General features: G+C 35.5%; 1 protein-coding gene across 1 annotated transcript; it reads left to right on the top strand.

Annotated features, from left to right (window-relative positions):
* The first annotated feature begins 5847 nt into the window (after window positions 1–5847).
* Window positions 5848–6783, top strand: LOC140343932 (olfactory receptor 5V1-like). The gene has a single exon (XM_072430833.1). The coding sequence runs from the start codon at window positions 5848–5850 to the stop codon at window positions 6781–6783; it is 936 nt and encodes a 311-aa protein (XP_072286934.1).
* Window positions 6784–21555: the final 14772 nt, after the last annotated feature.

The raw sequence follows: 21555 nt of genomic DNA, 5'->3' as shown, positions 1-21555 counted from the left end.
CCGCCACCTCCAGACTCTGTCATTGTGCCACTCTGTGGTCTCCGCCTGATGCTGCTGCTGTTGCCCCCTCCAGACTCTGTCATTGTGCCACTCTGTAGCCTCCTGCTGCTGCCGCCACCTCCAGGTTCTGTCATTGTGCCACTCTGTGGTCTCCGACTGATGCTGCTGTCGCCACCTCCAGACTCTGTCATTGTGCCACTCTGTAGCCTCCTGATGCTGTCGCCTACTCCACACTCTATCATTGTGCCACTCTGTGGCCTCCTGATTCTATTACCACCTCCACACTCTGTCATTGTGCCACTCTGCGGCCTCTGTGTGATGCTTCTGCTGCCGCCACCTCAGTCACCCTCTCCACTCTGTCGGAGGGGCTCCACTTGTATAAGCGTTTAATAGAAAGAGTTCTGTAGACATCTATGTGGAATCAGCTGACGAGGGTGTAAAAGGAGTGTGCTTCTTCTTGACGCTAACATGGACCTGTAAGGCTGAGTTCATACTTGAGTCAGTTTGGCCTCCTGACTGCCCAAATGAGTGAAGTGTGCAGTGATTCTAATAGCGATGCCTGTCATCTGCATGTCATACTGACTCACAGTATTAATTCACTACCACAGCAGACTCCCTATGCATGTGACTGCAAGGCACAATGTTCTACACCACTATCAAGGCTCTCTGCAGCCCGGAAATAGTTTTTTTTACGCGATTTGCCGCAAATATATTTGGATTGAAGCGAATATTCAGAAAAATCGGCGAACCGGCCGAATTAAATTTTCGAGAAATTCGCTCATCTCTAGTTAGCATGTTAAAAGTTGAAAGTCATGACAGTCCCTAAAAGTATCTATAAAGCACATGGTAGCATGGCTTAACTGTGCAGGATTGCATCTGAAAAAACCACAAGACTTCCTAAACAATGTCCTTTCTACAATGACCAAAGTGAACTATTAAAGAAATATGCCAACAATTTTGGCCAATTTTACAATCTGACCCTAGGTTAAATAGGTTTATAGGCATGGGCCCTAATTTTGTGTATATGAAATCGACTTCACTTAAAGATAGACTAGTTCATAGTCAATTTGGTGAAAATATACAATCTCCCAAATGGGAATTGACCACATGTACAACTGCATGTGGCAGTTGTGGGCAATGCAGGTGGACCTACTCCAAAGGGGATTCAATGACAGTTCCAATTAAAGTGAAATCAAATATATTTGGCTTTTTGTAAATGTGGCCGATATTACAGCGGAAAGACTAGGAGACAGTTGAATAAACGCATTTATGAGCATGTAAATATTGTGAAGAGTGGTAGAATTTTGACAACTTTAGGTCATCATATGGGTGTGTACCACAATTTTGATGAAAATATGATGAGTTTTTCAGCCCTTGAATGTGTCCCCCCAAGTTTAGAAGGGGGAGATATGGATAGAGAGGTATTAAAAAAAAGAGGCGAATATATAAAAAAAGGTGGATATATAAATTGAGAGCCACAGATCCCCCGGGATTAAACAAGATGATTAGTTTAAAACGTTTTCTATAGAATTTCCTTCTCCCCCCTTTTTTATCCCCATATATACTTTAATAAAGTTGTTTTTGGACATATTCATGTGTTTTATGCTATTTGATAATATGGAATGCTGGTTACTTAATGAAAAGTTAGCAACTAACCTGCATGTATTTATGCAGAATACATTGATCTATGCCAATGCTATTTAATCAGTTAATATAAAGTCATATCTTTTAATGCTGTAACTTGGACGGATATCCCCGATCCTGATCCCAGTGTGGAGAAGGGCTGTCCCTATCCAGGAAATTGGATTAGAGTGAGCAATGTTCCCGCAGCTTCTGCATGGGTAGTTGCTCTCGCATACTCGGTTTATGGATGAATACCTGTGATGAACAGTAAGTGTTTAATTGATAAAGAATTAGATGACCCGATGTTTATAAAAGGCTATTGAAGCCTATGTTGTGAGATTAATGGGGACACTGGATGCATAGAATAAGTGATGTTTTAAAAGCTTATAGTTTGATATGTAGAGTAATATTTCAATGTGATCTTGGTCTGGCTACTGACTAGCCATACAATCATGCTGATAGGGGTATATCATCATAGTTGTGGAGCACATGTGAAACAAGTCAATTATTTGTATAATACACGCAGGGATAATTTGCCCTTTCTGAGATAGGGCTATACACTAATATATGCTAATTTTTGCAATATCCACTGACTCAAACGATTTTCAAATGATGTAGATTTGATTTTAAACATCATGGATACAAATTGGAATATATATTAACCGTTATTGTTATTTTTTTTAAGAGCTATTGCCAAGGGTTTCAGAAGTGCAAAACAAAATATAAATAAGGTGAGGTAACGTGTGATTAAACCTTAATTATTAAGTGTGAGGTAGGTGGTCACATCAAGTAATTGTTTGCAATTGAGCACAAGAGAAGATTAAAGATTAGATTTATAGGCACTAATCACTTAAACTAATTATGGTGTTTTTTGGTTAATGGATTGAAGAGTGCCCTATTCATTTATATAACTATGCTAATCATCTAATTTGGTGATTGTTGTTCTTATTGAAAGATTTTTTTCTACCCAATCTACCCAAGTCCCATTTTATACCCAAGTCCCATTTGGTCTGGATGCTTTACTAGTTTATGAAGATATTGGTCTCTGGTCTAACTTTTCCAATTAAGGAATCAGTGTGGAAAAAGAAATAGCTTAGTATTGATTATTAAAGATATAAACAAGATTGCCATTGTAATATATATTTATCTTAATGTCTGTAATTATAGGCTGATGCATTCGTGAGGAAGCAGACTTTTTTTTATCCAAGAAAGGCTTTGAACTTTTTTAGCCTATCATATATATATATATATTATTATGTTATTATATATAATATATATTTATATATATATATATATTTATATATAAATAATATTTGTATCTCAAAATTATGCTTTAATGATGTTTTAATTAAATGTGAATTTATTTTAATAGTTATATGCAAATTTAATGTCTTTAAAGTCCCAGGTCTTTGACCTTCTATTTGAAAAAGTTTCTTCTTTGTTGTGTTGGTTGGGATGTGGCATTAGTTGATTGTTGGGAATGATCTTTAACTATAAATGACCAATTGAGTCATTATTATATGCTTTACTGATTTACTTTTTCACAACATAGTTGAGCTCTGTTTAGATCAAAATCTATGTTGTTAGAATACGATCACTTGAATTAAGCTCTGTATAGACGTGCACTTATTGTTGAAATACAATCATTTTTAAATTACTAGCATTGCCTCAAAGAACTATTCATTTCTTTCCCAATTTACATGTTCTAGTTACAAAAGTCTTGGCAACAAAGATATTGGAAGTTATGTCATGCCAGCGTGGAAAATCAAGATGGAGATCAAAATCATGAAGAGAAGAAGAAAGAAGAGGGTGGAGTTCCCAACAATAATTTTACCAGACTGATCACTATAGGACTTGACTTGATGAAATGTTTATTCATTTTTGGGTTTGGTTGCTCTGTTATATTTATCACAGCTTTATTATTGCTTGAAATACTCTGGTACTTTAAGGGGATCTTGTGCTCTTTGCTCTTGTGCGGTTTATTTGTGACTAGTCCGATTTGACTTTTTGTTCAAACTTCTATTAAAATTTGGCTTAATTACTGATAATGAAAAAAAAAATATTTCCTCAAAAGTTTGTTGAAAATCAATTGGTGTTGTTAAAATTTGTCAAGTTGTCAAGAGTCAATTGAAGAGCCAATTTCAAAGAAATGTGTTTTGCTCATTACTAGTCATTAAAGCAAAACTAAACTTAAAAAGAAAAACTCACCTACCTTTAATTCCGCAGATCCCTCGATCCCTCCAGAGATGTCCTTGATTGGGTCCTGCACCATCCTGTAATCATCCTTTGTCCCAACGAAAGTGGATGCCTTAATCTTTGTTTGTTTTCTATTTTTTGGTTACATCAACTGATCTTGGACTACGCAATTACAAAATAGGGTGACGTAGCTTGCAGAATATGGGAAAAAAAGAGTGCCAATCTCATTGTGCAAGCATGGGGGTAGCTATTTCCCCCAATGCAGGAAAAAAAACCTTTTGCGCATGCTTGACATCACAGAAGGAGCAGCTTGGAGCCTTCTGGGAAGTGTGGCATATGTGGCTTTGCGCTCCTGTTCTATCTTTATTGCTGCTGCGATTCATCCCTTCTTTTAAAAAAAAAAGTGCTAAGGAAAGAAAAAAATAGGATCGTCATTTTTACTTTTTATTAAAAGGTTGTCTAGCCTTTTATATCAAGTAAAAAAACGGTGATGGGTCTGCTTTAAGCCACATTTCCAAAGCGGTTATTTGAGTCAATAGAACAGCCAAAACTGAGGTTGAAAGTGCAATTGGTTTAAAATAGTTAGGAAATACAAAAGCTCCTTTTAACTTTTTTCAAAACTCATGTTTTTATTTTCAAAAAGAAATAAAATGTGAAATAAGAAGTATAGTTTACACACTACTGAGACACTCTATGTGCAAAGACCCATATGAGGCATTACTACTTTTGTAACCTTCTAGCTGTACCAAGCACCAATTTAATCTCCTAAACCTTGTTTTTACCTCGGCCAAACAAACACTAGCAAAGGCCTGGTCCTCAACTAAACCCACAGTGAACCAAGTAAAACATGAGATTACCTGGTATTTTCTCAATGAACTATTGGCAGCTAACTTGAATGATACAATGGGTATCTTCTATGTGGTTTAGGTCCCCTGGATAGACAATTATTTGCCTGATGATTTTGATAAGATTTTACTTTCCCTTTGAGAGATTCTATGCTGTGTTTGCCCCTGTGTATACTCAACTATGGGTCCTTTCCTTCCCTGACCATACCCTTTCCCGGTCCTCTCTTTCACCTCTATTTTCTCTTCCCCTATTTTTTATTTTGTTTTTCCTCCTAGGCAGGTCCTTTCCTTTTTATCTATGTTCATTATATTAGAATGTTTGTCTTTTTAGTGTGTACCAAACCAAAATGTTTGTGTTGATGAAAGGCTCATTCACTAGGAGTGCAAAGGACTATGTTTGATTCCTTTTCTTTTGACTTGTTTGTGTCTTTGTTCCTCTTTGTAAAAAAAATTACTCTTACTCTTTGTAAAATCTTTTTAAAATTGTAAAACTTTTTATTCTCAATAAAAATTATTAAAAACAAAATGTGAAATAAGAAATAATATATTAAATAACAAATTATGATCAAATCAAATATACACAATAAAGAAAAAAAAATCACTCCATGGAAATTTAAGTATATATTTCTTGATTTTGAGCTAAATGTTACAGCAGATTCCAGTTTTATTTTTTTATCTTGTCTTATGTGTGCTACGTTCTGTGTTTGTGATTATTAAATCTTGTTATGATAAACCATTTGAGAAAAATAAAATTTAATTGTGTCAAAGCAATTTTTTACCTTCCTATATTTAGCTTAATGACACATAAACATTATTAAAAAAATTCTACCATGGATGTACAGGGCTAATCCTTCTGGGTCTCACTTACTAATAAGGATGACTCCCATGATTGTTGGTAGACTATTAATACACCCTTCGAAATCAACACAATTAGACATCATAGGGCAGAAGAGGTAATGAAGAACAGAACTTACTTTGTTTTTAGTATTACCACCTTAAAATTCCCTAAAAGTTTAAGTTTGATTCATTCTGTAATAAATACGATGTAAATTTTAAGTCTAGATAATATTTTTTTTTTTCCGATGACATGTTATATCTGTTAAAATATCTGCTTAAATTTGTTTCCATTTTTAATTTAAGTTCCTTTATTTTATATTTTTGCACATCACCAAAGTTGATGATCATGGATCAAACCAATATGACTGAGGCAACATATTTCATTATTGCTGGGTTCACAGATCTTCCTGTTTTGCAAGCACCAATTTTTTTCCTGGTCCTGCTTATTTATCTCATTACAATTTCAGGTAACTTGACTATTTTTCTCCTAGTCTGTACAGATCAACGTCTCCATACTCCCATGTACTTCTTTTTGGCTAACTTGTCCATAGTAGACATGTCTTGTTCCACTATCACTCTACACAAAGCCATTGAGACATTTCTATCTGGAGATAACACAGTTTCTCTTTTTGGCTGCCTCGTACAAATTTTTATATATTTATCTTTGTTATGTGATGAGTTATTAATTTTGACGGCTATGAGTTATGACCGTTATGTAGCCATATGTAACCCACTGCAATATCACGCGGTCATGAATCGTAAAGTTTGCTTAATTTTAGCCTCCGTATGTTGGACTTGGGGAGTTATTGAGACCATTCCTATATTGGTTGAATTACTTGGCTTTACATGCTACACATCTTGGAGGTTAAACCACTTCTTCTGTGATATTGTGCCTCTTAAGAAGTTATCTTGCAATGACACATCTGTTCTAGAGCTTTATATGCTGATTGTTGGTATGCTAATTGCCACTTTTTCTCCATTCCTTCTGACTTTCATTTCTTATGTTTTCATTATTTCCACCATATTGAGGATTCGCTCAAGCTTTGAAAGGCGTAAAGCCTTCTACACATGTTCCTCACACCTAACGGTGGTCATCCTTCTCTATAGCAGTCTTATCTTCCAGTACGTTATGCCACTCTCAGTTATCAACTTAGACCTAAATAAGTTTTCTTCTTTGTTTAATACAGCTTTGATTCCCATACTGAATCCGCTTATTTATAGCTTGAAAAATAAAGATGTAAAAGCAGCTTTTACAAGGAGGCTAAAAATGACCACACAATAATGTGAATAAGGGCCATGGCTATGCCTAAGCCTCTTTACCTTCCAGTTAAAAATATGAGCAGCACAGCTGACTCTGTGGTTAGCACTCTAGCCCTTGCTGCACTAGGTCCCAGGTTCGTATCCTGGCAAGGAGTTTGTATGTTCCCCCTGTGTCTGCATGAGTTTCCTCTGGATACTCCGGTTTCCTCCCACATACCAAACACTATGCAGTTAGCTTAGTTGGTTTTTTCTCAAAGATTGTCTATAGACTTTGTTAATGACATATGACCATGACATTAGTCTGTGAGCCCCTTTGAGGGACAGTTAGCGATATGCCAATGGAGTTTGTAAAGCGCTGCATATTACTGTATATCTGCGCTATATAAATACTGTCTAATAATAAACTGTAAAATGATGTTGCACCAATTTTGTTACACAAACCTGTGCAGATGAGAAACCATTGAGCAGATTGAGATATAGTAGATCTAATAATATGATTGTTTATTTAATTGACTGCTTTGCTGTTGGAAAGTAAAGCTGTGCCAATGCAAACATTGCCTCTAAATTTTGCATTTGTTTTAAATAAAACTGCTATGCCTGAAATGAAGGAATTTATTACCTCTTACAGAAATCACAGTAGTTTTCTTTACTTTGATACCTCTACAAACCTGGGAAGTTACTATCCCGATCATAATTCCAACCATCACTCATGATTCCTTTGGCATTCACCAACAAAACTAACACGCATACTGGAGCAGATTTACTAAAGGAATACTTGGTGTTCACATATCAAATGATTTATCACTCAGTAAGAGACAGTTCATTTAGCTTACCGATTGCAGTGACAATTCACTTTGTGTATAATACCCAATTACAAATTTTAAAAAAAATGTTTTGCTTGTATGTGATTGGAGCTTCACCTCATTCAGTAAGCTAAGCGAATGGGTCACATGCAGTGGTTATAGTGCTTTGTTACAAAACCAATGCAGAACAGAAGTGCATGTGTCAGTTCAATGGCAGGAGCTGAAGATTGCTTGTTGATATTGTCTTGGTGTGTGCAAAAGTGCATGTTAATGGGGCAAGGGTAAAAGTGCATACTGGCTCAAAGGCAGTGAGTGAAAAAGTAGTGTTTTAGTGTTGGCAACTGCAAAACGTAGTGGCATTGCAGTGGCTGCAAGTGTAGAAGTATGCATCAGTGAATGGAGTATTGCATGACAGCATAGAGGAAGTGAACAGGGTATTGTTGCATTAGTGCAGTTGCAGCTTTTGTGGGTTTTCACATTGGTGCAGTGGCAAGGAGCAGAGATTAAGTAGCAGGGAGGAGGAGGAGGAGGTAAATGGGGCAAATGGGAGTTACACAGTACTAGATGCCATCAAACTTGCTAATATATCCAATAACTATTCAGAGACAGAGAGGGGTACCTAGAGGGCCACTGAACTGGAGTTCCACAACTGCACCCTACAGTTTCAGGTTCTCTTCTCCTTTAGCAGCCATCAGGCATCATCCTTCTTTTATCGAAATTACAGTCAACACCACAAATCAAAAATACATGTGGTAACACCTCATGATTTAATGCTCAACACTGAGCTTCTACTACATACATAACAGCAACAACCTGAGAATGTGTAACTCATTTTCAGGTTCCTACCTTGCTTGTGCCTGTTATCGTCTACAGATGTCCTGATTGCCGTATCTACTGCATATGTCTCTGATATCTAATTCAACTTCAAGCTAGAGGGGAAACAAAAAACATTTCCCTTTAAGTAGTTTCAAAAGGTAGGTATAGGTAGATTTGACTTGGTATTAGTCACAAGCAGCACAAAGAACCAGTTAGGTGTGCTGCAGTGCATGAGGCATGCTGGAAGAAAAAATAGTAGAAGTAAATTAGCTTCTCTTTTCACTGTTGTCACAGTTTGGGGAGGAAAGTGAAACTGCAACATATACAACCAGGTCCCCTCCTCTACAAGATATATTATAACTGGATATCTTATGCATGGATGGACAGAAATACAAATATTTAGGTAGGCAAAGCAACTTGGTATATATTGTATTTTTCTATTTATCTCTGAAATTCAGCTTTAAGTCCATACAAATGTCTTGTTTGTTTTTTAGACATTGGGAATAAAACCCTGTTAGTGATTACTGACCCATGGCAATGGTTTCACCAAAAAAAGGCCAAGGGAAATTCTTCAACAAGGACACAGGAAGCAATAACATATTAACATGATCATATAGTCTAAATCAGAATTTAACTGAATCATGATAAAAAACTAGAACATGTCCATGACTTTGAGTCTAAGCTACCTTTTAAATGTATGTTTGTTTGCTCTTGCATACATACAGTGAACAGGGGAGCTAAGTGAATGTATTACTGTGGACTTCCATAAAATGTGTTTTAGATACTGCCCCTACATTAGGGCCTATGTATGGTGTGGTTGGACCTAACAGGGTATTATTACTAGCAGTCAATATTAGTTGGTTGGACAGCAATAAAAGGCTGACTGGGTTCTAGCCTTCATCTACTAAACTGAAAAAAATGTCCCTGTCACTGATGGAGATTTCTACTTGTTCACTGCCTAAAACCATTCCAGTCCTTCCCAGCGCTATCTGAAAATGACATTTTTTGGATAGACAATCATCTCCAGCTCTACTTTTACCTTGCTCATTTAGGGACCTAATGCTACCCCTAACCAAAAGAAACTTGATGTAATTAAAACTGAAGCATGTAATTTATCAAAATCATTACACACCTAATAGTATTTAGCCAACTGGGCTTGTTCTTATAATGTTGAAGGTGTTAGCTCTTCCTCGTTAAAGTGCAGGCATTTTGACTCTGGGCAATCCAAGGCTACCAAGTTTTTTCAGTTTCGTCCAACCCACCAGGCCAATCAGAAAATAGCCTCTTTTTCATCCTTGGCTATTTAGCTAGCTCAGACACAGCACTCAGTGTTCGTGCAACGTGTCTCCACTAGTGCCGAGCCCCTAGCTTCTGAGCTAATTCCTGTACATCTGTTGCTTGACTCAGTGTTTCCTTTGTCCAGCACCTGGGTTAAGCCCTTGTTACCCAGTCTGTTGTTTCCAGTCTATTCCCTTGTGCTGTTTAAGTGTTCCTGTCAGTGTGTGGTATCCCTGAGTCACCTGTGCCTCTTGTTGTTTCCAGTGTCTGCAGTGACCCCTGTGTCACATGTGTCTATTTCCTAGATCCCTGGTATTTGACACCTGGCTTGTGACCTGACTTCTCTTGCTTGCTTCCTGCTCTGACTCTGGCTTTTCTTGACCATTCTTCTGCCTTGTGGCTTTGTATTGAGTATCCTCCTGCCCACTCTGGTGTGCTTAAGGGCCGGAACCTGGCACTAACCAGCAGCGCAACATTCTCACCACTAGAGGCTCTGGAGAAGACCTGGTTGCCGCTTAGACGCTGCGCCTTGACCCTTCTCAGGGCTCACACCATTTCTGTGCAATCCGTAGTGCCCCTAGTGCCCTTGTCTTCCCAAGCGTGATGGAGGACAACTAATTTGCAAGAGGCATAAAAGAGGCCATATATGTCAAATTCGAACAACCATCTCTAAAGTTGAGTGGGGGCCTTCAACACCATCTGCTTTTTACCTATAATCCACTAATACCTTCTCTACCCCAGTGTTTTGATTACCATTAACACCTTTATGTATGTTATTCAAAGTTTTAACACATTTGTAGTCTTTCTCAGGCCAAGGATGTGGTTATGTTAATAAAACAGGGTGATCTCATACCTCCTGATCTTGGATAATCAAGTAACATCTGCAGTACCACATTCCAATACATCACATTCCACTCTCATTGTCTTAAAGTGTTTGTGCTGCATGAATATATAAATGCTGGGGTATTTCCTACACTGGTACAACTAGTAAAGCAGCTTAGATAGGCTTTGAAATGTCTTCAACATTATAAGAACAAGTTCAGTTGAATGTGACTAATTATTACTAGATAAAACCTAAAGCAGATTTTGTGCTGCTGTATCCCCATGAACTTTACCATGTTCTGAAGGCTTTTCTCCTCCTTAAATGTTTCTGCAGATTTTATTTTTCTTTATTTTTATAATGAATATTTTAGTTATAGTCCATATATTTATGTTATGACATTTTTCTAAAATTCACAATAACCAACAACTAAATAAATCATTACCTTTTGCATATTCTTTTTAATTAATTACACATAAGAAGAATAAATTGGTTTCTCTCTGGTGGACATAGAAGATCAATTCTTTTGGGTTCTATTTACCCTATGCTCATCAACTGACTATTAATACACCTAACAGAATCAAAGCTACATGGGGAGAGAGAAAGAATGCACAAATCTATTCTAACATTGTCTTCAATGTTACTGCTTTAGACTTTCATTACTTGTTTTGCATTTCTTGTTAACTTGTATTAAACACTAATTACGAGTGTTGTGCCTGTATATTATCTGTGAATTTATTTTATGTGAGTTTAGGACCTTTTATCTCTATCAAAACTATTTTTATATACGGTATGTATTGACATTTTTGAATGAATTATCTTTATTTTTGCCTATTGCCAACAGGTAAGACAATGAATCAGGCCAATATGACTACAATCACATATTTCATTATTGCTGGCTTCTCAGATTTACCTATTTTTCAGGTACCCATTTTTCTCATTGTCTTGTTAATTTATCTCATGACAGTTGGATTTAACTCAGCTATTCTTCTCCTAATCTGTGTAGATCATCATCTGCACACTCCCATGTACTTCTTTTTGGCCAACTTGTCCATAGCAGACCTCTCTTGTTCAACAATGTCTCTACATAACGTCCTTGTTACATTTATATCTGGAGATAATAAAGTTTCTGTTCTTAGTTGTCTCATACAAATCTTTATATATTTATCTCTATTATGCGATGAGTTGTTAATTTTGACAGCCATGAGTTATGACCGCTATGTGGCCATATGTAATCCCTTGCATTATCACACAGTGATGAATCATAGGGCCTGTGTTCTTCTGGCAACGGTATGCTGGATTTGGGGAGTTCTAGAATCCCTTCCTATATTTATTGAATTACTTGGTTTTACATGTTACACATCTAGTAGGATAAACCACTTCTTCTGTGACATTGTTCCTCTAAGGAAGTTATCCTGCAGCGACTCCCGTGTTCTAGAGCTCTATATACTTGTTGTTGGGATGTTATTTGCTACTTTTTCTCCATTATTTTTGACGTTTATTTCTTATGTTTTCATTATTTCCACCATACTGAAGATCCGTTCAAGCTTTCAAAGGCGTAAAGCTTTCTACACATGTTCCTCACACCTAACAGTGGTCATTCTTCTCTACAGCAGTCTTATTTTCCAGTACGTGACCCCACAATCATTTGTCAACTTAGACTTCAATAAACATTTTTCTTTGTTTAATACTGCCATGGTTCCTGTACTGAATCCATTGATATATAGTTTAAAGAATCAGGATGTAAAAGCAGCTTTGGGAAGGAAAATGACATGGCTAACCACAAGAAAATAATACTTAAAATTTTTCTCATGGTTAGTTTTTTGTTTAAAATGTAACTTTAACTTCAATTGAAAAAAAAAATGTTTCAAAACACTTTTTTTAAAACACTTATCTGCTATTCTACTATAGTTCTAAAACCCATTTCTAATCATAGGCACTACTCCGACCATTGACCCCATCTAATTAAAATCTGAAAGGAAACGAATATTATAATTAATTAAATAAAATAAATTGTTTTGTTTTTTTTAGAGATTTTAGGATTCTTGTGTAAAGCAGAGGCATTGGTTACCTTCTGAGTTTGAGATGTCCTATCAGTGCCTCTGCCTCAAACAATTCCACCTCAAATTTGCAGCAGGTACAAGAGACAGCAGTGACCTGATAAACCAAGGAATCCCATTCTTTCCTAAAGACAAGTAAGATGTCAGAGTAATTAAGTTATCAAGCAACAATCAGTTACGAGGGTAGCAAAAACATAAAAACAATTGAATAAACCTCCTTTCAGTCTGCAATCTGTATATAAATGTTCCATCCCAATGTCTTGTGCTAAGGTTATGGTAATATATGTTTTTCTTATAAGACATACGTTCAGGATGCTGTGTTTATCTGCAGTGCCAAATTTGTCAAAGCTTAACTGTCTGATTCAATTATGACATTTAAAAATAATAAAAATACATTTTTATTACATTTCTGCACATTTGTATGACTACCGTGGGCTGTTTTTTATTATTTTTTTGTTAAAAGAAAACCATATATGTTCCTGATAGTATCTAAAATATATATATATTGTTATTTGAAATAGTCATGTTTTTACCTATTCACCCAAATTGTTTCTAAAATTCACCGAAAACCCAATTGACCTGTCATGCACTTCATATTTATGTATATTGTTTTGTGAATCATAATAAAAACTTTATTTTAAAAAAATAATATCTCAGCTAAAAAGAAAATAATCTAAAAAATGCAGAGATTAAAAACAACAAATTGAGATCAATAGCTGACCAATGCCAATAGAAGTCTCAAGAAACTTCAAGATTTTTTCTCACCACCACTTGTTTTTATTTCTGTTATTTGTTCTTATTGCTGAGTTTTTTTTACCCTACCTTCCTGGTTCAGAGACGCCGTCAGAAAAAGAATGGAAATCCCACTTTTGACTGTTAACGCTGGGGTAGGTGTCTCATTCAGAAGACTTCCCTGACATTCAAGTTTAGGTGGCAAATGCAATTTTTGAATAAATAACTTGCTTTTTAACAATGGTCACCAAGTTTGTCAAAAGATTCCACATTGTGATTAGAAGAAAAAAAAAACTTTTGACAGAGCATTCCAATTTAACAAGAACGTTTACCATTCTAATCATACCTGTCAAAAAGGTTCCACAATTTTTTAAAAAACAAGAATGCAAACAAAAGACCTGCCAATCAGGACTTCAGATTTTGTGCATGGCAGACATGTGCCGAAGTCAACTAGAGGACTTTCTTAGGCTCTTTTGAAAGTTTTTGCAGTTGAAAACCACACTACCGTGTTTCCCCGAAAATAAGACAGGGTCTTATATTTATTTTCTAAATCGCATTAGGGCTGATTTTCAGAGTATGTCTTATTTTTCTCATGTACAAAAAAATCTATATTTATTCGTGTACAAAATCTGTTTTTAATCATGTACAAAAATCTATAGCATTCTAACCAATATTACAATGCTATAGAAAGATACCTCTGTGTTACCTGTGACCTGTCTAAATCACATATTTTTTTTGTTATATACAGGAAGTCATGAATAAGAATTGACAAAAATGATTATTGAAAAAAAACACAGCTTAATAAGCAAACAAGTGCAACATAAGAAAATGTCTTGACAATTAACATATGACTCATAGAGTAACATGTAGACACAGAAACACAACTTCCAAAGCTTTGTTGACCACAAACAGTAACCAATAAAAGTATATGAGTGAAAGCAAAAAAAAAAAATGAAAAAAAATAATCAATAAATATGCATTGTTGCTAATGTATGAAATTCTAGCAAGGACCCTTTGAAAAGAGAATCCACCAACCTCCTATTAGTTGTAGTGTAACACCAGAGTAGGTTAATTAACCCTGCAATTTCTTTACCCCCTGCTCAAGTGCTTTGAAAATCTCCTGCTCTCTCCTTCCTCTTGGTAACCCACATGTACCACATGACTGCACCCTACAAAGAAGACAATAGGGCTTACTTTCTGGGGAGGGCTTATATTTCACCTTTGCATGATTAGCATGCTAGGGCTTACTTTTGGGGAAACACGGTACTAGCTGCTCTCAGTGTCCCCCATCAACTATTATGTTGTCAGCCTCATAATTTGAAAATAATAATAATTTGAGGTACATTTGAGGTAGGTTCTTTCTCCGGTGGAGAAAAAGGACACCACATAGTTACAGATTTGATTGAGACTATGGTAGAATGCTCTAAAATGGCCCTTAGGGTTTTATAATATATTGGGCAGCCACTGAAATTCACTAAATACAACCAGCTAGCCATCCTTGGCTACTTTACTTGTAACAGGAGATTTTTAGTAGTATGAAAGTAACTTAGAATGTAATTTAGAAAGTAAAGTAAAATGCTCCTATACTTATGGCACCCCCACTGCATTGCAAAAAAACTTGCACAAAGCTTATCATTGAAAGAATGCATGGTATGATTCATAGTAAATCATTCAAAATGTACCAGTGCTAAGTATATGCCTAAACGCTATATAACACTATACTTATTGGAAGCAAGTAATTTAATTATCTCTGATACGTTGTCAAGAAACAATAACCAATGGCTACATAGAGAAATAACTGTCCAGATTTTATCATACAAGACCTGAAATTAGTGATACCAAATAATGCAATTTTTTTTGGTCAGAAGGGGTTTTTATTTGTTTTGAAATTTATGAATTTCTAATTTGTCAATACCAAGATGTGATTTTAGCTAAATATTCTTAGTGGAAGAAGCATGGAAATTACTAATGCTGTACTCCCTCCTCTAATAAAAGACAAGTATTGGAATGTCAACTCGCCTATACAAAGTGGTACTACATACACAAAAAGTCTGTTCCCCAAAATGGGGGGAATTCTCAACAGCTCTAGCACTCCTCAAAATCCAAAGCAGAAGATATAAATATGTGTCAGTGGATTAGTTCTTTACTTGACATGTTTCATGTAATTTATACTCATTTACACTTTACTTCCATTCTGCAACAGATATATGACACAGATTCTACTCACTGAGTAGGTAGTAAACAAAAGGATTAGATACCCAATGACAATGCAGACTGTTATTTTAAGAAAAAAAAAAAGGTTTTATTAATATAAGATACATTTTCTACATTTTTTAAAATTTTTCATATGTTTTATATGTTGTTCTTGTTTTGTTTGAACATTTTATTGAAGATTTTATTAGAATTTGTGTGTTTCATAAATTGTTTTGTATAATAATTCTGTTGTAACTTCGGATTAGTTGGTATTGGCTGGAGATGCCTAAATGTGCACCTGTTTGTGATAATAACACCACCCCTGATGATGCCAGGGGATTCTGGTAGTACTTGTTGGATATACAGTGTGGTCTTTTGCCACCTATTACAGATACATGTAAACTTTGGATGGCTTTAATATTATTTTATTTGATTTGAATAAAATAACAATCTTTACCATTATCGTGCATCTGCACAATTTTGGAGGGATAATATTGGCAGTTTTCATTTGCAAGTAGTTTGCTGGTAATGGATCCAAAGAACATTGGTTAGGCGTAAATTATTGGTGTGTTGAATATAGAATTAACCCATTGACTCATTTATATTTTCTGCTTTGGATTTTAGAGTTTGAGAAGCATTGGAATTGTTCAGAATTGCTGAGATTGTTTTTGGAAATTGGCTTTTTGTTTTCATAGTTACAATTTGTAAAATAAATAGTTAGCCGGTGGGGCTGATTTCACCTACAGTGGCAGTTTGCTTTATCTGAGTGTCATACTAATCAAATGGCTTTACTATTAAAGAGTCACTAATCAGCAACAAGCATGTAGATTGGGATTTCTAAATTTGTAAAACTACAAAAATAAGACAATTAGCTTCCTTACAGCCATAAGAACAGTGCTCTTTAAAGTAGGACTTCTTGAAGCCTTCATTCTTTTGATCTTGAAATTGGCTTATCGTTTTTTCCATAAGTCTGCACAACAATAAGAATCCTCACTTTGCCTGATATTTTGAGAATTTTATTGAGAGAATGCTTCTGCTAATCTTATGTCACTTTTAAACCCTGTACTGATTAAAGATTTTTGTTGTTCAGGATGATCATTCCTGAATATCTTGACTTTAAATCTCTGTCAGAAAAGCGACCATGTGTTGGTATTTAGAGATCCACTGTGCAGACCACTAGCAACAGCCATTGTTTTACTATGGGGAGAATGTAGCGCAACACGTCATACTCTCTGCTCTCCATGGATCAGGCAGGCTGCTCTGTAGTATCCATAGAGCCTGTCTGCAACATTCATTCTTAATGTTATCAATACTGATTAGTAAGCATTGCTTAAGGATACAATTATTGATCATCTGTACAGGGCTTTAAAAGTTTTGAAGCTAAACTTGTCTTAATATTTAGAGGTAAGGATCTGTTATAACATTTGATAACTTTTTATTAAAAAAAATCTTCTAAAAAATGTAGGTTTCATGTTAAAGGATAATAACCATCCATACCTTATTAAACAAAAAGCTAAAAATGTAGGCAATTTTAGAGGATTTATTAGGTATATTCACCACTTTTCCATAGTGTGTAAAATTAAACATGAGAAAGCTCCACAAAGGTATAATATAATATATATATACTTCAGTATAAATAAATAGAGTTTAGTTCAACTTTAAATTTTTACAGCTATATATTATCAACCTTTCCTGTACATAATAATGATCTTTAAACAAATTTTCTCATATAAAAAGCAGGTACCCTTGTCACTGTATGTCACTGAAAAGAATCATGCAAGAATCATTCTACTTTCCTGTTTCTTTAGGTAGAGATAGACATTTTGGTTTATAGTTGGATCAGTTTATTCTCAGGCATTTTTCTGTATGTACCTGTAGTGTTGCTATATTTTTTTTTTTTCAGGATTCCCCCTAAAGATTTCAACTCCTATTATTTTTTTAAACGTATGCAATTGCCTAAAAATCTGTTACAGAAAGGATTGCATAGATCATATAATATATTTTTTTAACAGGGCTCCCTAATCTCAACAAAATCAGATACCTATACTAAAGTAATATAAAGATGAAATTAGTTAACAACAAATATAATACCAAAATGTAATCAGTCTAATATATCATAACACAAGATAAAAAAAGGAAACGGGTTCACCAAACAAGTTACTGATACACTTCCACCATATCAAATGCTATACACGCCACAGTAATGTTTCTCAACCAAGGTTCCATGGAACCCTAGGGTTCTTCCAGAGACTGCTAGGGGGTCATTGGGCAATGAGCAATTTGTGACTTTGTGACAACAAAACATATTCCATATTACAAAAGAAGTGTAATAGAATGTCTACTACTAGCTATATCAGTGTTTCTCAACCAACTTTTCTACGGAGGTTGTAAGAAATTCCTTGGGAAATGAGCAATTTGTGCCTCCCAGGTCAGTTTAACTGACAATAATATTTTTTTTTTTGATATTTGTAAGGGTGACAATCCTCCATTCGGACAGAAATGTAAAATATATTCTGCCCAATGATCAGCATTCTAATATACTGTGAGCTGTGTATATATTAGTTAACCCCCCTAGCGGTAATCCCGAGTGTGACTCGGGGTGGCTTTTACATGCAAAAAGCGGTAATCCTGAGTCACACTCGGGGTAACTTTAGAAGCCGCCCTTACATTTGCCCCGCACTCCAACAGCGATTGGATGGTCGCGCTGAGTAATCTGAGTAATCTGAGTAATCTGCTTTTAAATACCACCTGGGTCCCGGCCAAGCCGCTGCTCGCATCAGCTGTGAGATGTGAAGCACAATGCATGACTTCTGCATTGTGCTTCACATCTCTCTGGAGATGCAGAGCAGCAGCTCCAGCGTTGGGGTGAGGCGGGCGGGAAATCCCCACTCGCATCACCCGGGAGGATGAGTCATCTTCTGGGTGATGCGAGTGGTGATGTATTGGGGGGTGTGTCCGGGCAATGTAATCTGCTTTTAAATGGTTTTTACAGTACAAAAACTCCACACAACATTAAATAAAAATAAAAGAACATTTTTAATTTTTTATTTTATTTTAAGATTACATTGTTGTCTATTATTTCATTATCTTTTAAAAGTATTATTTATAATTATGTATTATATTATAATTTATGATTATATAAATAAATATAATTATCATACCCGGGAGTTAAACCTAAAAATTACAGGCCCACAATATAAACAAAAATTTCTATGCAAAAAAAAAATAGGATCACTTTTTGCATAAAAAAACTGACAGAATTAGAACACTAGGGGGTTAAACCAGGGAATCCTGAAACCTGAAAGTTGTTTCAAGGGTTCCTCCATGTTAAAAGGGTCGAGAAATGTTTTCCCACAGAGGCAGACTGCTATCTTCAGTACTACCTTTTTTATTAGAAAGGAAATACAAGCTTATACTTATATTTAAATTATGTTTAATGATTTATTATATTATAATTTATGATTTGTGTTTCAAACTTTATCATACCCGGGAATTATTCCTAACAGTTAGAAGCCTAAAATATTAAACAACATAATAAAACAACTATTTCCATGCAATGTACAATGTACCGCTTTTGGCTTCACAAATACTGACATAATCAGACCGCCAGGAAGGGTACACAAAAATTAGCATAATCATTAAATCAGGTGCAAAGCACATAACTAATATCAGATGCTTTGTGGAGGTATTATAAGTATCTTGAAAATCATTACAGATTTTTGGGGAAGATAAATGGTAATTAAGTGCAATGCCATCAATCCTTTACTTTCACCTCTTCCTGTTTAAAAATGTAAATTAAAAATACAATCTGCAGATGTGAACAAATCCATTTCCTTGCTGCCCAGGCTAATATTGTCTCAGAGAGTATGTGCTCTTGTGCTTTGTCAGTCTTTGAAATTGCCTTTCAATGCAAGGCCTGATCAGCTCAACAATCGGCATTATCTGTTGTTGTTGGTATCAGGACGTGCAAGAGGATATATAGGCTTCCTGTTACATTGGGCAGTGAAAAAATAAATCTGTTGTAATCTTATTGAAATTTTTAGGAAGTCAAAAACTTTTTGCTACTTTTGTTATGAAAATGGAATTTGCATACCCATCAGTGAAGTAAACCTGAGAGTTAACTTTAGCATGTGATATGCCCCAAGGTAAATAGGGCAATCTTCTCAAATTAGCCAAAGTTCTCAGCTGCTATGGTATGACTTGGCTCACTTTTCTAACCCCCGCTCTTTCCTACTGACCAACAATCGGGACCGTTGGTAGACATAGCCAAAAGTGGGCCCCTGTGCAGAACTGACTTGGGCCCCCCCGTCAAGCTGATTTGGGCCCTTGTGGGAGCTCCTGTTGGCTGAGGAGGGTTCAAGGTTTTGCACAATTTGCACCTCCTTTTGTCCACCTCTGACTGTGATCCTCACAATGTAGAAAGGGAAAAGGACTGGATGGATGGATGTGACAGATATCTAATAATCTAGGTTTTGGAAAAAGCTGAGTGCTGTAAAGATCACTCTATTAGATCTTAGGGCATATTAAAAGCAAGATGAGTTTGCTTGCTAGCTTGATTGAATATTAACTAATATTATTCTTTAATTTTCTTCTTTGAAGCAGGATTATGGAGCAAACCAATCTGAGTGCAACATATTTCATCATAGCTGGGATCCCAAGTCTTCCTGTTTTGCAGTTTTCAGTATCTCTTCTGATTTTCTTCATTTATCTGTTCACTATTGTTGGAAACACAACTGGTGTGTCTGGATCATCATCTCCATACTCCCATGTACTTCTTTCAATCCAACTTGTCTATCTTGGACATCTGCTGTTCCTCAAACAATCTGCGTAATATCCCCATTAATTTTATATCATCAGATAACTGTGTATCCATGTCTTCCTGTTTTGTACAAATCTTTCTGTTTTATCCTTAACAAGTGGTGAGTTACTACTTTTGGCTGCAATGAGTTATAATCGCTATGTAGCTGTTTGCAACCCCTTGAATTATACCATGATCTGAATAGAAGAATCTGTGCCTTTTTGGCAACAATGTGTTGGCTTTGGGGAACTTTTGAAATTATTCCGATTCCTGTGGAGGTATTGAAGTTAACATACTACAAGTCCAATAAGATCAACCATTTGTTGTGTGACAGTATGCCTGTGATAAAGCTTACCTGCAGTGACACATACTTTCTGAACTTATATATTTTTTCTGCAGTATAGTGTCTGTCTATTTATTCTGAGTGTTATTTCCTATGGTTTCATTGTTGTCACCATAATAATGATTCAGACCACTACTGGAGGACTTCAAGCTTTTTATACTTGTTCCTCCCACCTTACAGTTGGTATCATTCTCTACACAGCTATTGTATTTCAATATATGAATCCTTTCGCAAAGGGTAACTTAAGCCTAGTGAAATTTACACTGATTTCAATTCTTGCCTGAACTTCTATTCTAGCCTAAACTTTTTTGGTGAAGCAATTTTATAACCTCATACAGTAGTTTCTATAGAAAGGATAGATCTAGGTAAAATTAAAAAAAAAAATCTGAAACTATGTTTGCTAAAACCATTGCAATATCTATTACAGATTAGTGATTTATTACTCTGTTACAACCACTGTATACATTTTCATATATATATATATATATATATATATAGTCACAAAGAATATATTATGTCCAAAAGCCACATCCCGAACAATACATATATTCAAGAAACAAACATGATTTGGGACTTTTAAGACATCAGAATATCTTTTATCTCATTAAAGCCTTTTAATGAATGAATAATGAGCATGTGAAAAACAGCAAAAAATATTATATCAAATTAAAAATATATTTAAAAAATGTAAATACATGCAGACAAAAAATATTAAGCTGAACACAACACATGTTGGTAAAGTCTCTACAATATTCCAACGTGTTTCACAAAAATTCTTATTTGCTTCTTCAGGATAATGTAGTTATACATTCTTTATGTAGGTTCTCTACATACACTTCTTGTCATTCTGTCATTTCTTCTGTCATTTGAAACCATCACTACTTCCCACACTACATATCTCCCATCCTTTTGTGTGAAATTTCCCCACCTACTAGATTGTAAGCTCTTCGG

This window comes from Pyxicephalus adspersus, chromosome Z (assembly GCF_032062135.1).
Source record: "Pyxicephalus adspersus chromosome Z, UCB_Pads_2.0, whole genome shotgun sequence".
Lineage (NCBI taxonomy): Eukaryota > Metazoa > Chordata > Amphibia > Anura > Pyxicephalidae > Pyxicephalus > Pyxicephalus adspersus.
The sequence above is the reverse complement of the archived record's forward strand: the minus strand, read 5'-3'. Positions and strand labels throughout refer to the sequence as shown.

Coding starts and splice junctions, on each gene's coding strand:
- LOC140343932 (XM_072430833.1), top strand. CDS start 5,848: ATGGATCAAACCAATATGACTGAGGCAACATATTTCATTATTGCTGGG.